The sequence below is a fragment of the Pantherophis guttatus genome, chromosome 5, assembly GCF_059756535.1.
Source record: "Pantherophis guttatus breed Tessera chromosome 5, ASM5975653v1, whole genome shotgun sequence".
Lineage (NCBI taxonomy): Eukaryota > Metazoa > Chordata > Lepidosauria > Squamata > Colubridae > Pantherophis > Pantherophis guttatus.
This window is the reverse complement of record NC_142067.1, coordinates 30,495,935-30,515,722: the sequence shown is the minus strand read 5'-3', so window position 1 is coordinate 30,515,722 and position 19,788 is coordinate 30,495,935. Positions and strand designations below refer to the sequence as shown.

The window sequence follows — 19,788 nt, the reverse complement described above, 5'->3', positions numbered from 1 at the left end:
GATGCTAAAAAGGAGTGCAATGAGCCCTGCAGCATGCCACAAATAATGGACCTTTTCCTCCTTATCAATTGGAACTGTATTTGGAGGAAGGAGTGTGAACTGTGAACTATGCCGCCCACCTCAAACACCCAAAAGATACCATGTTGATGGTATCAAAAGCTACTGAGAGATCAAGAAGAGTAAAGATGGATGCACCACCTCTATCCACGTTCTATCAGAGATCATCCGTGAGTGTGACCAATATCTCATATTTGTTTCTGTCCCATATCTGAATCTGAAACCTGACTGAAAAGGGTTCAGATAATCCATTTCCTTAAGGATCCTCTGAAGTTGAATCTTCTGCACCCTTAGATAGTATCTGTTGAGCTCCATTTTTTTTTAAAAAAAAGTAATTTATTTAGAAGTTTTAAAAACGGGCTTGTCTCAGTATGGATTATTAGTATGGATAATTAATCCAATGAAATAGTCACATTATTTGAACTATTCAAAGTGATATTTCTATGGAAAACAGGGAATTTGATTCCAGTTCTATTATAATACTAAAGGATACAAAGAATATATAGTAAGTTGAAAACATATTTATTCTCTTTAAAATATTTTAACACTGTAGCTGAACTGTTTTTCTTTATATCCTCATATATACACCTCATATATACACCTGGTAGATTCAGGTGCTTTATTCCCTAATTGCAGAATTTGCATGCTGTGATCAAGATTACGATCAGCATCCATAATTTTTTTACAGCTTTTAAATCACAAAAAAAATCTTCAAAATCCTTGAGAGCAAACTCCTTCAATTAGCACATTGCACATTGCACATTGCAATTTCCCACTGATGGAATCTTCCTTTTCTCCATTGTGTGCACATAAAAATTACAGTATCATCAAAACCGCAATGACAACTGTGCATACATGAGCCTTAAGTGTACCTGTGCTACATTTGCATTTACTGAATTTTGGTTTATATTAAATATGACCTGGTATCAATTTATAATTTACATGAAATTGAATATTGCATTATTCAGACTTGCACTAATCATGAACTAGCTGTCAGACCTCAAGCCTCGGAGTGTTTTTTTTTTTAGTTGGGGCTGTTACTTGGAACCTTGACATTAGCTGTAGCCAGAATCTCAACTTGAATGCTGGAGGATTCTACTTTTACATGAGAATTAGTTATTTTTATATTTTAAATAAAGTCAGAATACAATAACAGAATTAGAAAGGACCTTGGAGGTCTTCCAGTCTAATCCCCTTCTCAATTAGGAGACCCTATAACATTTCAGACAGATGGCTGTCCAGTTTTTTCCTGAAGGCCTCTAGTGACGAAGCACCCACAACTTCTAAACGCAAGCAGTTCCACTGGATAATTGTTCTCACTGTCAGGAAATTTCTCCTTAGAAATTGTTCTCCTTGATTAGTTTCCATCCATTGTTTCTTGTCCTGCCTTCAGGGGCTTTGGAAAATATGTTCATCCCCTCTTCTTTGTGGCAGCCTATTGGAATATGCTATCATGTCATTCCTTCTTTTCAGTAGACCAGACATACCCAATTCCTGCAACAATTCTTCATATGTTTTAGCCTCCAGCCCCTTAATCAACCTTGTTGTTCTTCTCTGCACACTTTCCAGAGTCTCAACATCTTTCTTCAATAGTGATCAAAACTGGGCCTAGTATTCCAACTCTGATCTTACGAAGGCATTATAAAGCGGTACTAACACTTCAGGTAGTCTTCATTCATCCCTCTGTTAATGTAGTCTAGGATTACATTGGCTTTTTGTTTTGGCAACTGCAGCACATTGCTGGCTCATATTTAAGTGATTGTCTACTAGAACTCCAAGATCCTTCTCACAGTTACTGCTATGCATGTTTCACCTAAGCTGTACCTGTATATTTGGGCAGGTTTTTTTTGCCTAAGTATAAGACCTTACTTTTCTCCATTGAATTCCATTTTGTTAGATAGGGTTATTTGTGTTCAAGTCTGTTGACATCCATTTGGATCTTGAGCCTATCTTTGGAGACTTGGTTATTCCTGTCAGCTTGGTATCCTTTGTTGGTGCTTGTTAATGGTCTGCAAAATTTACACTGGTTCAAAACTTACTATGGCTTCTGAGAATAGCCAGTGGCATTTATCAGATTTCTACTTGCCTGCTTGTTATTTAATATATAAACTGTCAGGAAACTTGGAGTTTGATACTACTGGTGTGGTAATAACTCACAATTCTAATACTCCATTTCACTGAAATTTAAGGACGTTTTTCAAGTTATAAATCACTATATTGATAATGAACTAATAGTATTGATAATATTTCACTTGCTTTGAAGAATTAAAAATTAAAAAATATGTTCTCATTATCAAGAGGCCACTTTTGAGGGTAGATAAATTTAGTACAGTCTGCAACCTTCCTCTTTTAAAAAAGTTATTGAGAAGGTAATAGGTTCAGAGTGCCTTGAATAAAGCAGGACCTTTTCAGTCAGGTTTCAACTTGGAATGGACACGGTGGCTTGGTCACATGTCTCCTGGATTTCTCAGCAACTTTTGGTACTATCCTTCTGAACTGTCTCTAGGGTTCGGTAGTGGAGATGACAACTTTTTTGTGGTTATTTTCCTCATTTCTCTGTGACCAGTTCCATTAAGAGTTGAGTGGGCTCAGATTGAACTCTAGGTCTCTGCAATATAGGGTGGCTTAGGTCTTGGATCTCTTGCCCCTCCTCATTGAGATCCAACATGAACGCTGGCAGATGTACTGCATTGAATGCAGTATCATCAGTGTATCCAAGTTTTCACTCGGAATTAGCAAAGTGATGCTGTCCTGGAGTTGGTCTATTGCCCATAGACTGTAAGAGTTTGGATGGGGAAAAACTGGGTTTGACTCAAACCTAGCAAGATGGAGTGAGTTTTGGCCTTCTTAGGTCTGCTGAAGTGTCATCAACAGAGCTGGTGTGCAACAACTCCTGGACTCATGGTTCCTTCTTGAGCAGATGGCAAATGCAGCTTGGAGGACCTTTGCACAGATTCGTCTTGTACACCATTGTACCCATTTAGGGACCACAAGTACTTCCTCACATTCAATCATGCCCTAGTTCAGAGGTGGATTTCAGCAGGTTCTGACCAGTTCTGGAAAACCGGTAGCAGAAATTTTGAGTAGTTCAAAGAACCAGTAAATATCACTGGTCTCCGGTAAGACTGGCCTCGCCCCCATCTATTTCCCTACCTCCTGAATTCAAGCTGATCAGGAGAAAATGGGGATTTTGAAGTAACCTTCCCCTAGAGTGGGGTGGGAATGGACATTTTACAGTATCCTTCCCATGCCATGCCCACCAAGCCATGCCACGCTCACCAAGCCACACCCACAGAACCGGTGGTAAAAAATTTTGAAACCCACCACTGCCCTAGTTATTATCAGGTTATAATGGATTCAATTTATATTATGAATAAAAGTATTAGATTCCATAGGGGGAAAAAAAACTTAAAGATTTAAATTATTGGATTCCACTGGATGCCAAAGTAACAGCATGATCAACACAAAACTATCTGTATTCCTACAGAGCCACAGAGGTGTTGGTGCAATGACAATATTAATTGAAACAACAACAATAGGCTAAAAAGCAATAGGAGTGAAGTTTTCCCTGGATTTACCTCTAAAACTACATGCCAAATTTTGATAGCAACCAAGAAAACTGGTTTTCAAAGGATGTCTGTTGGGTTTATTTATATGTAAACATCCTGATTCTACCAGAATTGTATTTTATGCCCTTTGTTTTCCTAATAAATACTGAGCATGAAAACTTTGTGAGAAAATATATATACAGTAATTGGTAAAGCTATAATATGGTATCTTGATTTACTTTTCACTATGGTTATTAAATATAAATTCAGGCTACAGCAATTGCCAATTGTGTAGGGCATTACAACATTCTGAAAAAATGCTCTAAAATGTTCACATTATTGTCGCTTTTAAAAGAAAACTTGTGGAATGTATGTATACATTGCATTCTTCATTTGAAATACTATTTTTTTTAAAAAAATGTAACATATCAAAGTTTTTCTTGCTGAATACAGTTTATTGGACCTCCCCAAATGTACTGTACAATATTTTACAGACTGCATATCATTGTTGGCTCTAAACGTTGTAGCATAAATCATCATCTTGTACTGTCTGTATGGCCAGATATCAGTGATGGGAAATAAATGATGCAACTGTGACATCACTGCACAGCGAGCTGTTCTGCCTTTGCTTTTCCTCATTGGCTTTGATGATTGCTGGGGTCGGACAACTTGCAGTGCAGTGATGTCATGCCACACGTTTCACCTTAATTAAGTCTCAAGCCGGAGAGAGAAGGAAGAAACACAGAGTGTTGCTTTTGGTGGGAACAACGTACATCTGCCTATGACTTCCATTTTGTCATGCTAAAAAGCAACAAGAAACAAATGTAAGTTCTTTCAGTCTGAAATCCTTATGCCTTTTCCTCTTTATTTGTCTTTTGTTTAAATGACATCTTACTTTATTCTGTGCACTACTGTGTTTAAAATGATCATGGTGAGAAACAGCATTAAGCTGCATCTTTAGCTGTGTGTTTCATAGATCTTACTGCAGTATTTCACAGCAGAGGTAGTGTTTCTCGGGTATGTGGTTTGAAGCAGATTTATGCATTTTTCACTTGGTTTACTTAGAATGTATATTCTTTTCTTAAGAGTAATGATAGTTCTGCAAACATACTAGAAAGATCTCAAGAAATCTGATTAAAACTGTAATCTTATTTTCCTTTACAGAAAGCCAGCTGTATTGAATTTAGTAGAATTACCGTCTAAGTAGACTCAGAGAAACTTGTTCTGTAACACTTTTCCTTGAAGCAGTGACCACTCATGCACTCTTTTAGCTAATAATATTTACAGGAATGGATGGCATTTATTTGGTTTAAGCTGATGGAAGAAATCTAATAATGAAATAAGGATATGGGAGAAACAAATTTGTGTGGGAGAAAACATAAATCTGCTGTTATTCACACACACACACACACATTACATATCTTGAGATATCGAGTTCATGAAATCTGAGATGGAATATTTTTTTTTAGATCACAAGCAGAAGTCTATATACAAGTATACTTGTGCTTTTAATCTAAAACAATATTTCTCTGCTGGGTTTTCCCAACCTGGGATCCCACAGATATAATGGAAGCCTGAGAATTCCAAATTAATTGGGTGAAACCAAAATGCCCAGTACATCTGGAAAGTGTTATCCTACACCTTCAATTTGTAGAAGGAGTTTAACAAATACAATTTGCTCCAATCAATTGCTCTAGTAACCAAATGTCCATTTATATTCTATATTGTTATATCATTTACCAATAAAGGCAACTTTAACAGGGTAGTTCAATGATTATTTATTGTTATGTAAAAAAATATTTATAGAGTGAATGTTTTGTTGTTGAAATTGTAACTTTCTATGAATCCCTTCATTGTGGCAGTTAAAAAAAATAAAAAAATTGAATTCGGTGACTTTAATAAGTTAAAATCAGGTGACAATTACATTTCAAAGTACATGAAATCAGCAAGAAGTTTAAAAACTACTTTAGTTAGGCAATTATTTGACTAGGACTATATATAACTTCTCTGAGATTCCATAATCCTATCTGTTGAAAATTCAGGGTACTTTTCTGTCATTCTGAAACATAAACATTTAAAATAGTCTTACAGCACTTAAAAAAAGATAGTCCCAAAATATGAATGTTACATAATTCCCTCAACTCTTGAAGCCTTTTTGACTTCCATAATGTAAATATGACTGACTCCAGTCTACTAATACGTTACCCACTACTATCTTGAATATTAAGCCTCCTTGGATGTATGTGTCTTATTAAATTTGATCTTGTTTTGCACGTCTAGCCAATTAGATTTTCCAAACAATCATGACTAAATATACCATAGCGCCGTGCATAATGTGAACTTAATCAATGTTTCTCATGTACTTTTGATGAGAATATGTGCTATTACTGCTACATAGGTGAGCTATCAGACTTAAAAGAACACTTTGACTTACCACCAAGTGCTAGCTTAGTTGCTCCTAAAATTATTTAAGGAAATGTAGAAATTTAATGTCAGGATCACTGTGAGATGACATCTGCTGTCAGATGAACAACGTATTTCTCTTTTAAAGAGTGACATTTTCTGTTAAGTTACTCCCACACAGGATTAACTGGTGAAAGAAAACATATTAGTGCTTTCATTTTAATCCATGTTTACAGCAAAAGGCAAATGATTTGGAAATGAACTGGTTTTTTTTTTCATGAACATGAAAGCATATGTTTTTGTATAGAAAGCCTGTCCAAGGCAGAACTCCTTGTTACAATGAATATATATCTGGGGGTGGGCTGCACTTGGAGTTGCTGGAAACACTGTTTGAAAGTGACCCTCAGCATTTGGGACCAGGTAGATGAATCAGTAGCCCTGGGTTCTGACTGCTGCTCTTAAATGCCTGATCAGTGTAAATCTGCCCTTATCCACAATGTGGACCAGGGTGCCAGCCTGGCATGCTGAGACCTGGGTGGTCCAATGGGGATGTCATATCTCAGAAATATGCCCACCTGTGTTTTATGTTTGGCACCTCAGGGAAGGGAGTTATATTGTCATTCATGAATAATGGAGGTCTCTTATAGATTCTGCTCCACAGATAATTGGATGTGAGTCTCTCTTGCTTAAGTTAGGCCTTCAGGAACAGTTGGGCTATTGCTGGCTTACCATCCTCCCTGGTAACTAGCATCTTCCCTACTTGAGCTTGCAGTATTCCTTTGCCAGGTTGCTAGTTGAGGCTGATGATCCTGGAGGTCTTTAACCTACAAGTGATGTTAAAGGCAGGGCAACTCAGGAGTTCAGGGCCTCCACAGCAACCATCAATCTGTCCCAAATGATAGAAGGCTGAGACATTCCAGAAGTCTTGCACTCAATCTTTTTGTCTTGAGACAGTTGCAGTGTGCTCTAATATTGGAGGATATCACCATCAGTCTATGGCCATAGATAGATCACTTTTTGGTTGTTCTCTGACTCATTGTGACCACCTACTTCCACAAGGAGAGAGGCCTTTTTTGAGTGGCCCAGACTATATATGGACCATGTTGGCTTCCAGAAGAATTTTGGGATTTTCCCCCAATGCCAGTCAGACACTCTGGCAAAGGCCTTCACTGCAGCCTTTAACATGTATGTGATAGAGACCATGGACCGGATTGCTTCCATGGGCATCTCTCTGCATCTTGGGTGCTTCTTGGTTAATTGACATCCAGGAGGTGAAATGTTATAAGTGACACCTAGACAGTCTAAGAAGAACACAACTGAAATTCATTAGACCAGTGTTTAGCCATAGTACTGTTCAAGCAATTAAGTGGTATGTTACAGTATATATAAATAGGGTGGTATCTCTTGATATAATAACTCCTGGACAGACAATTTGTGCCAAGTGCTATTGCCAATTTGTTGGCAGGGACTTATTTCAGTGTCTCCAACTTTTGATTCATCTGCATTGGTTACCTGTTTATTTGTTTTCACTTTAGAGTACACTTATTTTTTAAAATCTCTATCTGGAAATCTGTTCATGTTCTTACTGTATGAGTAATTCAGTATGCCATGAAATTCTGTTTATTGTGTTGAGCCACCATTATGAGCAGGTCCTTTTCAACAATAATGCCAGTTTATATAATACCCTTCTTGGGGACACTCTAATCTCAGCACCCAAAGTTTTCAGACATCTAACAGAAACCTGCTTTATAAAAAGTCTAAGAAACAATGATCTTTAAAATATTTATTGCTGCTTTGCTGCTACAACATACACCTTTCCCTTCTTTTTAATTGCTGTTTTTAATATATTGTTTATTTCATAAATTTATTTTATCCATACTTACCTGTGTTGAATAGAATTGGCAGTTAGGCATACATAGGGTTACAAGCTTAAAAAAGGTTTACTTTGAAATCAGTTCCATTAGGTTTATGTAGTTTACCCCCATATAGTTTGGGTGTAAATGTTGCTGTGATCATTGATACATTTGATACTACGCTCTTAACCACAGTCAAAATTGTTTCCAAGTAGGTCATTTGTCAGCAAGGCTGATGGAAAGCTCAGAAATAATCCATTGATTATACCTTTAGGCTTGAGCATCAGAAGGTTGTTATAACAATTGCACTGAAAGCTTAAGCTGGCATCATTCCCTTTGCCCACTTTACAACAGACAGACAGTGGTATCTTGAACATGCTATCTTGATATCATTAAAGAACTCTTACTCAGTCTGATAAAAATGTTAAGAAATAAAGAAGGAAAAAAAAACTTTTTATCACCTATCCCAGCATGTCATTTTTCCTTGTTAGAGATCAATATAATTTTGCCCTTGTGATGAAATCTATTTCTTCCAGTTTCTGGCAATAGCTTCTGGTTAGAATTCCAAATTCCAATAAATGGTGTGTCCACAAACACCATATAGCATATATAATTATGCAAGACTACCAATGGAACCATTATCTGGAAGTCCCAGAAGTTTTTTCTACTATCACATAAATTCCAGAAAAGTTACCTGACAAATGTTGTTTAAATAAACTCTGGTTAATAGTATTAAATGTTATTATTTATTTATTGTGCATTAATTGCCTTATATGTAGTTACAGATATAACTTTGTTTTTTTTTATTTATATACCACCTTAATTATTTTTACAAATAACTCAAGGCAGTGAACATATCCAACACACCTTCCCCCTCCTATTTTCCCTGCAACAATAACCTTGTGAGGGGAGTTGGGCTGAGGGAGAATGATTGGCCTATAATCATCCAGTTGGCTTTCATAGCTAAGGCAGAATTCACAGTTTCACACTTTTCTAGCCTGGTGCTTTAACCATTAGATCAGGGGTGTCAAACTTGCAGCGTTACGTTGTCGTCACATGACATAGCATGATGTTTTTTCCCTTCACGGAACTGGGATGGGCATGGCGTACGTATCCGTGAGAGCATCCGGCCCATAGGCCGCCAGTTTGACACCCCTGCACTAGCCCAAACTGGCTCAATTTACATGTTAATAATATACAACATTTACATAAACATTTGATAAATTTAGCATTGAAAACAGCACAAGAAATTCACTAGAAACCAATATGGGATAACCAAAGTAATTATTATAAGATCTTAAAGTAACCTTTACCTCCATTAAATTTTTAAGATGTAAACTGGCAATAGTACAAAAGCTTGAAAAGTCTGTGATAGTCTATTGCTTTAAAAAAAATGGACAGAGGAAGCACTGTTTAGAAAGAGTTTTCATTAACTTTTCATTGAAAAGCTGGGCAGGAAAACTTCCTCCAACCTAATTTTGGAAATCATTCACAACTGTATAGAAATCCTATTCATTCTGTATCTAGATTGGCTCATATTGGCAAACTGAAATTTTATTCAAGTGTGTGGAAAGAGGACAGTGCTACATCTGATTAAAAAGAATCTCAGTGCCTCCAAGTTAGTTCAAGTCCTTACAGTTTTCGAACACAATCAAGAATTTTAAAATAATCACGCCAAATGGCTAGAAAATAAAACAAAAATCTGTATGAAGCAACCACATGTGGTAGAAATAGCTTTTCAAGGTCTAGTACAAGCTGCATTATTTTGCCATCTGCCAGATGTCAGCCCACAGCTGGAAACATATCTAGACCTATATAGTCATGCTGTGAAAAATAGTTCACAGCTGTGGTTTTGATAAAATCAGAACCGGGCTTGGTAGGAATATCCCGCAGGTGCTTCTATTAGAACAAACACATCATTAGGAGTCCATAACCCATCATATCTCTATCCATCTATTTTGAATCAGAAGCCATCTTGGCATAATTTTAATCTTCTTTGGGATTTTCCTGTCTCCTCCAAGAGGGCATTATTCAGATCATTCTTTCAAACATTGAAGAGTGACTATGTTCTGATTAGTATCTGCATGTTTGAAGAGTAAAACTTGCTCGTTTGACATTTGTTCTCCTACAGAAGAAATCTGATTAAAATAAGTTGGGACTTCCAGAAAACAATCTTCCTACTATTTTCAAATCTTCTGGCTCCCCCACCCTGCTTTTTTAAAAATAATAATAATAATTTTGATTTTTGATGAATAGCCACCAGAGTTTTGTTTTGGATATTTTTAAAAGTAAAAATTTGAACATGAAGGAAATGCTTTGAGATACTGGTAATCCTTGATTTACTATCACAAATGAGACCAAAATTTCCATTGCTAAAAAAGGCAGTTGCTAACTGAGTCATGATTTTATGACCTTTTTGCCACAGTCGTAAACAAATCAATGCAATCATTAAGGGAGTCATGCAGTCCTTAAGTGAAACCCCATGAGCCTTGCTTGCCAGAAGATGTCTGGGAAGGTCACAAGTGGCAATCACATGAGCCTGTGGCACTGTAATTGTCCTAAATCAGTGTTTCTCAACCTTGGTAGCTTGAAGATGGATGGACTTCAACTCCCAGAATCCCCCAGCCAGCGCTTGAAGTCCACCCATCTTCAAGCTTCCAAGGTTGAGAAACATTGTCCTAAATACTGTCCTGAATATTCATCATGGGACCTGGCGATGCTGTAAAAGTTGTAAATGTGACGACCATTTTTAAGTCATGTGTCATTTTAACTCTATAAACAGTCATTAAAGAAATGACTGTAAGTCAAAGACTACCTATATCTAGCGTATATCTTTTGATATATCTAGCATATGTAGCATTTCAAAGCTGTCTGTCTATAACCGTAATTGTAGCATTTCAAAACTCTCTCTTATTTATAACTGTAAATAATTTGGACCATTTATAAAAAAATAATGTAATTTAGAATAATGCCCAAAAAGTGATATATATATATATATATTTCAGATTGAGATTGTGACATTTTTAAATCATTCTTTCTGGGTACCCATTTCAGTGAATATTTAAATGCCTATTAAATATGCCTATCTTCTGGGGAGTTATTGTTTGTACATATGTACTTGAAGTACATGCTCAACTGCATTTTCTTCAGTCCTGTTATATAAATGTGTTATATCCATCATCCACAATTAGATTTACTTATCAATGACTCCAATATGGGACAAGCTCTACCACTAAGCAAAGTGTTATGACGGGCTCAGCAGCAAAGGCGGAGGATAATTATGGTCACTGCTGACAGTTCTGCACTTTCACACCACTGGCATCTCCACGCCCCGCTCCCCCCAATGCTCACAAAACTCAGTCTGACCTTCAGTTGTCTTCACTTCTGGTGACCTTGGAATCCAGATAACGCTATTACCCAATCAGTGCTAACTTTCCATTTGTCCTAGAGAAAAGTACAAGAATGTCATGCAGTCAGTATCGATTCCTAGAGATGGCCCCCAGTTACATAGTAACACAAATGACTTTGTGTGTGCTTTGCCACCTTTCATCAAATGCATTTAACGTGCATCCTTCCCCGACAGTAAGCTGCAACGCTTAAATAATAATAGCATGCCAGAAAATTTGTAAGGAGACACTTTTTGCATGTTATTGTGGCTAGGTTGGGGAAGGGTGGAAATAAAGGATACGCTCCATAAATAGGAAGCTAAGCCTCTTTGGATTTGGGAAGAAGAAGAGAGAAATGGCTGTTTGAGCCTGGAAGTAAACATTTGAGTGAAACGTGACAAGTTCATTAAAGCTACAGTGATCAAAATAAAAATGCCAACTGTGCACCAATGTCAGTAAACTAAAGCAAATTAAAAAAAATAAACCAAGTGAGATAAAAAAACAGTACATTAAGATTAGTCAGCCTGGAAACAATCCAAAAGTGATGTAAAACAGTAATGCAGAAGTGACGTAAGTAACATAAATTACTTTCAGGTGTGTTGAAAATTCTGTCTCATAATCAGCGTTGAAATAAGTTTAAGTAACTAGTGTTGTTTATTATACATGAAATTGGAGGTGTGTTCCTTTTACTCCTCATCTCAGTTAGAAAATGTTCTCAGATGTCTTGCTCAAGAAGGAAAGCTGAAGGACCATCCCACAAAATCAGTCTCTTTTGTGTCTGTGTTGCAACAGAAAGTCCATTTTGTATTTCTCCATGCTGCTTAGTGAATTGATTGAAATTTCTGATCAATAGCACTAAGAAGTGGTTAGGCTGGAGAAGAAGGATGGGCTGGTATACTTCATGAAGATAGTCACTTCTACAGTGTACAATTAAAGTGGAATTTGGTATAAGAGCCTTGGTGGCGCAGCAGACTAAAGTGCTGTTAAATAGCACCAGCTGCCTGCAATTACTGCAACTTCAAATCTCATCAGGCTCAAGGTTGACTCAGCCTTCCATCCTTTCGAGGTAGGTGAAATGAGGACCTGGATTGTGGGGGCAATAAACTGACTTTGTATAAAAAAGAACACCGCTTGGGGGGGCCCGAAAGCCCTACTAAGCAGGTATATACAAAAGTATGAAGGCTATTGCTTAACGCATTGTAAACCGCCCTGAGTGTCTGGAGAAGGGCGGCATATAAATAGAACCAATAAATAAAACAATAAATAAATCTGGGCTTTGAGAGGAATGGACAAAGTCATGCAGGATAATTTTCAGTGGCTATTTCTTACCTCTCAACTAGATGCAATGTATTATAAATATTGATTCCTTTTGTAAATACTGTAGTGAAAGTAATATCCATTTTCCTTTCTGTGCTTGTAAACAGTGTAACTGGTTGGCTACTGTGACAAAATTCTGGGCTAGATAGGCCAATGGCTTAATCTAACAAATATTCTTATGGTGCTTTTATAACCCGATTCTTAATTTATGAGAATAACAAATTGTGTTTTGGTGTCTTACCTGAACTACTGCTCTTGTTATGCTGCTGTGCATCTCACTCCATCCCATTGCATTTGCATGCTTTCACCTACCTGCTGAGTGAACTAAAATAAGAATGTTGATGAAATTTACTTTCAGGATGACAGCACCACAGTCGCCGAGAGTGGGGTGTTATTTTTCTTCAGAACTGGTGAGCGAATGGAGAGGGAGAGACTGGCATTCATCAGGGACAGACTTCCCTCTGAATAGCACTAAATGCACCTGACAGTCTGCCATTTCCACCTCCCTTGAGTGTTTCTTTCAGTACAATTAAGGTGTCTGCTGATGGAAGAAGCCTGGTGGTAGTGGTGAATGAGCACTATTAGGGAGGGGGCAGGAAGCATTCAGAAATGAGCAGTGAAGCATTTCCCCAATATTTTGCTCAGCTGTCAGGCTTCTCTGTACTGCAAGTGGCTTTGGAAGCAAAATGGTGAAACTACCATTCCCACATTCCCAGAAACTGAATATTGTTGTAACAGGGATGAGGCTCTGTATTTATAAATAACATCTCCCTCCCTCCCTCTCTCTCTATCTCCCCGCTCTGCCCGTCTCCCTGTCTCCGTCCCCCCCTCTCTCACGCACACCACCCCTTTGAGTGATGTCTCTGGAGAGGCATTGCTGCTTCTGCTCATCAGCCAAAGTTGGAGGATTTCCATGGCAACAAGGCAGCTGGTGTCTAGACATAGGCAAAATGCCTGGCAATGTAGCTCTCATTGTGCTTTCCCGACCCTTTACGTACAAAAGCACGTGTCTGCATTGTCACCTCTTTCCTTTCTATTTACTACACATGTACTGTACATGTATGGATATTCCATTCTACAGGTTTCAAAAAAGGAAAGTGGGAAGGGAAAGAGTCCCAAACAAACCACTCAACTATTCACATTAAGGAAGCAAGGAGATGGTTGTTTCGATGAGTTTTGGAGAGTGTGTAAATGAGGTAGAAAATGACAGGCATCTATTAGGTTTAGTGCAAAAAAGGTGCACTTTCTCTCATTTGTATTCTAAGAAATGTGATAACAGCTCTGTGTGCAACATAACTGAATTCCATTTTCTTTCTTTGAATATGGAATAGTCATATAGTGAAATATTTTTTAATGTAAAGTTCCCGACTGATGCTTTTTGTTTTAACTTTAAACTTCGAAAGAAAAATGTTAACGCAATGATGGCTGATAATTTGCCTTTTGTATCATTATGAAAAATCACACTGATTGGGCTGTGGATTTTGTTTTGTTTTTCAAATCTTTTTGAAAAGTCTTGTTTTGCAAATATCTAGCAATCAGGAAAACCTGGATGGTGTTCATCACAAATGGAAAGTCACCATTATGTAGGTTTTGTACAGACCTCTTATAAGCTATGATTTTAAAAGAATAACATGTCAGCTTTTTTACAAGTGGGAACTTTTCTCAATACCTGGGAAAGGGGAGAGGGAATATCTTTTCACTTTAATTTAGAAGGTGGGATAAGTTAGCAATTTCTACCAATGGGAAAATGGCCCCAGCATCTTTTGCAATGCTAAGTTGCAAGACAAACAATAGCCTTGTTCCAGATAAAATGGTACAAGCCATAAATAAAATAAAATTAGCCAGGCTCAGGAATTCTGGGAGTTGAAGTCCACAAGTCATAAAGGGCCATCTGTTTTAGAGTTTTAAAACCTTTTCCATTATGCAGGATGCATAAAGATAGTGAGAAAACAGTTTTTCCAGAATTTGTACATGAAAAAACGGTAAAATAATACATTTAAGAAAATATATAAGAATTAGATTTTGATAAAATAGGCATGAAAAATATAATAAATATATTCAGAATATCTGAATGAATGACCACACCCTCATATTTTTCTATTTACTGTTCCAACTTCAGAATTTTTACAAAAGAAGCAATGTTTAAGATGATATTGCACTTTAAAAATGAGGTGTAGGGATAAGACCTTCTTCCAGGTCATTTTTGGAATGCCCTGCCTCCCTATGGAATGTGCCACCTAGGAAGCTTCATTTGGCCATGAATTAACTGTTATAATTACTATCAATCAAGTTGATTTTTCCTTTACTACTTCATTTTGATGTAAAAATAATTTGATTTTGAAATTTCTTTCAAAGTATATTTATGAAGTGTGTGTGCGTGTGTGCGTGCACACACGCACACATTGTAATACCAAGAACAAAATGTTCACTTAATTACAAGCTGACTGAAGATGAAGAAAGGTAGATGAATGTCATGTCTTTTATTGAACAATCATCATTCCAGCAGTCTATAGCCTCTCTGGCTTAGAGAGGCTATACATAATTCATATGTATCTCATGGAAAGATTATGGGGAAACTCTTCCCATTACAGGATATGTTTTTTCCCAATCGGAATGTGCAATAAGCCAAGAAGTCTTCAGATTGATGGAAGGGTGGACAACATAAAACATCTCTAGCTCAGCATCTTCTTCCTCTTTCCAATTAAAAAATGAAATAAGCACAAAAACCATACTAAGAGAATTCTCAAGCACTCCAAAACAACTTCTTTCTTAGGGAAAAAAAACCCAGAGAGAATGTGCAAAGCAGGTTTTGCTATGGAGTTGCTTAAACCATCTTTGCAAGAAATAATTGGGCTAAATTGGGATATTATGTACCAGTGTACATAACAATTTACTTAACAGTATAATAGTTTAATACATTATTAAATTGTTGTTCTACTTAAAAGTGGTTTTGCATTGACATTAATGTTTGTCTATAGTGATCTTGCAAGAACATGTATTGTATCCTGTCTGAGGAAGAAATATACATATAAATGAATAAATAATAGGTCTGCTTTCTTTTTCCAATAGGAGTAACAGACCTGTCTGTCTCGGGCAAAACTCTTGTTTAACTACTCATAGCGAAAAGCAACACATCTTTACAAGACGCTTACATGGTAAAATGCTGAGCAACAGATTTTCTTAGAAACCAAGTGCAGATTCTAAGAGCAGATAGAGAAAATGCATTTAAGACAATGGTCTGTTTTCTTAATAATCCGAACAAAGGTCAGGGGAGAGAAATGCCAATCAAGAAGTTGATGCTGAATGTTAAAGAAATGCTTATAGTTGTTTCCGAATGAATGAGGTCAGCTGTAAATGTGAAAACAATTTATTTTATTTATTATTTTATTTATTGTATTATTCAAATTTCTATACCGCCCTTCTCCTTTCGGACTCAGGGCGGTGAACAGCCAAAATAAAACATTTATACATAAAGTACGATTAAAAATAGATTTAAAATAATTAAATTTGGCCCATAGTTTAAAATTTATCAATTTAAAATCCATATCAAAATTTAAAATCAACCATAAAATCATAAAATCAAGAGAGACCGGCTAACTGAAAGAGATTTATAATTTATAATTTATAAACAAAGCTTCCTATTATACAGAGTCCATAGAGCTACAAATGATTTTTATTTTTATTTTTTTATGTACTGCCATTATGTTTAATCATTCTAAGGTCACCACAAATGTAAAGCCAAGGCCAAAAGCCATCAGCCTTCAAAAAGAAAGAAAGGAAATGTAACAAAGGCAGTGTGTCGTTGTCTATTCCAATTTAATTAATCCAAGGAAGACAAAAAGAACTGGGCAGATCCCAGGAGACTGTCTTTTACCCGGAAATCCATTCAACCTAATTTCAGCAGTGTAAGGCAGTAGAAGCACTTGGAGCGGAGCCTATAAACCATTAACATATAATGCGGTTGAAGTCAATTGAGAAAGCTGCCCTTTCTGGAAACAAAATTGCCCATCTTGGTTTTCAAACACCCACATTTATATTCATAGCTGTGATTCATTTACTAATAAATGCTTATCTACAATAACCTTGTCTTTCAAAAGAACCACATAGTGTGGAAGTAGTAGACATTCTCAAGAAACTGTGCTAGTTTATATCTACTCAAGGTCTGCTCTATACAGCAGCCCACATATGTTGAAGAGAGAGTATCAGCATTTAGAATTTACCTTTAAATTTTATATATTTCAAAGCATGACAGCTTTATGGAACTTTACTTATGCTATGCTTAATACAGTTTTGATAGTGTTCCAAGTATAGATGTCTCTACAATTAGAAACAATAGGCAGAAATGTTCACTTAAAATAAATGTAGATTGCTGAGATATTTATGAGTAAATGAGTAAAACAATAAAGGAACAGAAACAAAATTCCTTGTAATTTATTTACAGACAGAGCTTCATATATTACAATTGTATATTAAGCAATTCAGAATAGATGTTTTTGGGATGTCTATGATGGAACATAATTTCAAATAGTTTTTATAGGTTAGTATCATATTCTATTATTTCCAAAGTGAAATTTAGGAAGGTTAAATTTACCAAAAATATAAAAATTAAAAAACTTGACTTTATATGCTCCAAATGGATTTCATATAGAATTTAAGATAATTTAGCTGAGCTGGAACAAATAAACTCCCTTAGTTCGAAGATTTTTTTCCCAATTCAAATGCATTTGAACTGATAAGATTATTCTAATTCAGAATACATTTTCCAGGTTATTTTTCTCCTTATTTTTCTTATATTTTCTCCAGAAAATTGAATGCTAATTGAAGAATTTATTTGAAAGGGCCAGCTTCTCGTTCCTTTGAATTTTAATAGCTGCAATGTAATTAATTTAGTATAAAAATTATCCTGGTTTCATGGTCTTTTGCAAAACACATAAGCATAAAAGAGAACAACTGAATTTGATTTATCTGAGACACTTCATTAGTCCATCTAGCCCAGTATTCCAACATTGACTGGAAGCATCTGTGCAGGAATCCAGATATCTGGGAGTTTTACCTTTTCTAAATCCTTGTTCTCATCCATCATATTGATAACTCTTGAAAAGAAATGCAAGATAATTTCTCTGGATGCAATAATTTACAGATATGTGGCTCTTTGTATGGGAAAAAAAGAGCGGGAAAAGAGCCAATCAAGCAAGGTAAAATGGAACTTAAATACCAATGGTGAAAATTCCAGAGCTCAGGTAACTTTTCAGATTCCACATAACAATGGGGTTCAACAGCTTCCATTAGTTTCAAGCAGGGGTGAAATGCTCCGGTTCGGACCAGATCGGGCAATCCAGTAGTGATTGTGGCAGGTGGTTGGAGAACCGGTAGCGATGGTGGCACGAGGCTCCACCCATCTGCCTGGGTGTCATTACTTCCTAGTTTTAACCAGGAAGTAATGTGTTTTTTACCCTCTGCACATGCGCAGAAGGTTTTGCGCATGCGCAGAGGGTCTGCGCATGAATGTGATGTGCGCACAGGGCACATGCACTTCCAAACCAGTAAGGAAGATAAGTAGATTTCACCCCTGGTTTCAAGGTTGCATCCTTTTACAGGCGATGTCGTGACTGCATTTGAAAGTTAGGTACTGCAAAGATTGAGAGTTATATTAAGCTTCCTGAATGAAAGAAATGATACCTCGATCGTGACCAAGGTTTCATACTCCCACTTTGTCCTTCAAACCCTTTCTCCACTCACCCAACATACAAAAAAATACCCGCGATTTGTCTTTGATTCAGTTTAGTGATCACAAAAATGATGCTGTTAAGACTATGTACAGCCCTGGGTCATCTTTTATTTTGCACTCTGTGAAAAGTTTTCAATTTTTTTTTTATAATGAAACTACCAAATTCGGTTCATACACTTCCTTGACAATTTTATTTATTTATACTTCTCAGATGCTGTAGAAGAAACCAAACCTTCTGAAAGTGCCCTGCAGGAAGAAGTGAAAGAAGAGGAGAGCAAGGCGGACCAAGAAAATGCCTGAACCTTAAGAAATGACTTCCTCTTGCCCTTCCCCCCCTCCTTTTTCCTGTATCTTCCCTCCCTTCCTGGTTTCAATCTTCTCCCTCTTTCACCTGTAAATCTGTCTGTCCTCTTTCTCCCTTTCTACCCCTTCCACCTCTATTCTCTCTGTGTGGCAAACATTTAAAGAAAAAAAAAAAGCAGGAAAAATCCCAGTCAAACAGTGTGGCTTAAACATTTTGTTTCTTGGTGTTGTTATGGCGAGTTTTTTGGTAATGATGATTCAATCATTTTGGGAAAATTCTTGCACTGTATCAGAATTGTTTGATCTGCGCGTGTGTGTGTGTTTGTCTGCCCACCACGAGTGCGCTCTTTCTCTCTCTCTCTTGCCTCCCCTTTTCTCTATTCCAAGTGTGTGTGCAATGTTATGTTCCTCTGAGGAGTCCAAACCTATTGAGTGAGTTAAAAGAGAGGGAAAAAAAAGAACAAACATTTTTCTTTTCTCCCCATTTCAATGTGATGATGGAATGAACTATAGGAGACACAACAAACAAAGCAAAAAAGAGAAAAGGGAAAAACACAGAATGAGAATACAAGCCCAGTTTGTTTAATAAAATAAAATAAAGCAAATGTGCCAATTAGCGTAACTTGTGACTCCCGGCTCCTTTTTCAAATTGACAAATGATAATAAAGGAGAAGAATTATGATGATGTCACTGTGATGCATTTCTGTACCATCTCTTCCTTCCCCCCCCACCACATTCTAATATATTTGATGAATAAAATGCTTTACAGAGGTTTTTAAGGAAACAGCTGGAGCCAATTATCCTATTACATATGTATAAACCGTGCTATAGGGTAGTTTTTGTGAAAGTGTGAACCTAGGAAAGGCTACAACAGCTCTCGATCAGATAAATACATATTTTTGTTTGTAGTAGGAAAATATTGTACATTATTGCAGGAAGAATATATTTGTGTTTTGAGATACAGAACTATTTATGTAAAATGTGTCACAACAGGAGGAAGCTATTACTTAATTGAAAAGAAGTTTGTGCCAACATTACCCATCTCCCTTTTCTAATGTTTATTTGGGATAATTTGATTTGTTCATCAAATCTTATTTGAAGAGATGGATAGCATACTTCAATGTATGTTACTATAGAATAGAGTCTTATTTCTTTCTATGCTAGGTAAGAAGATTGGCAGACTAATTCTATAC

At 36.6% G+C, this 19,788-nt stretch overlaps 1 protein-coding gene across 1 annotated transcript in view; it reads left to right on the top strand.

Annotated features, from left to right (window-relative positions):
* Positions 1–19,280, top strand: part of GAP43 (growth associated protein 43) — a 69,734-nt gene extending 50,454 nt beyond the window's left edge. Inside the window, exon 3 of the mRNA XM_034411683.3 lies at positions 18,504–19,280. Within this exon, the coding sequence (XP_034267574.1) occupies positions 18,504–18,592 (89 nt within the window). The 3' untranslated portion in view covers positions 18,593–19,280. The remainder of the gene's footprint in view (positions 1–18,503) is intronic.
* Positions 19,281–19,788: the final 508 nt, after the last annotated feature.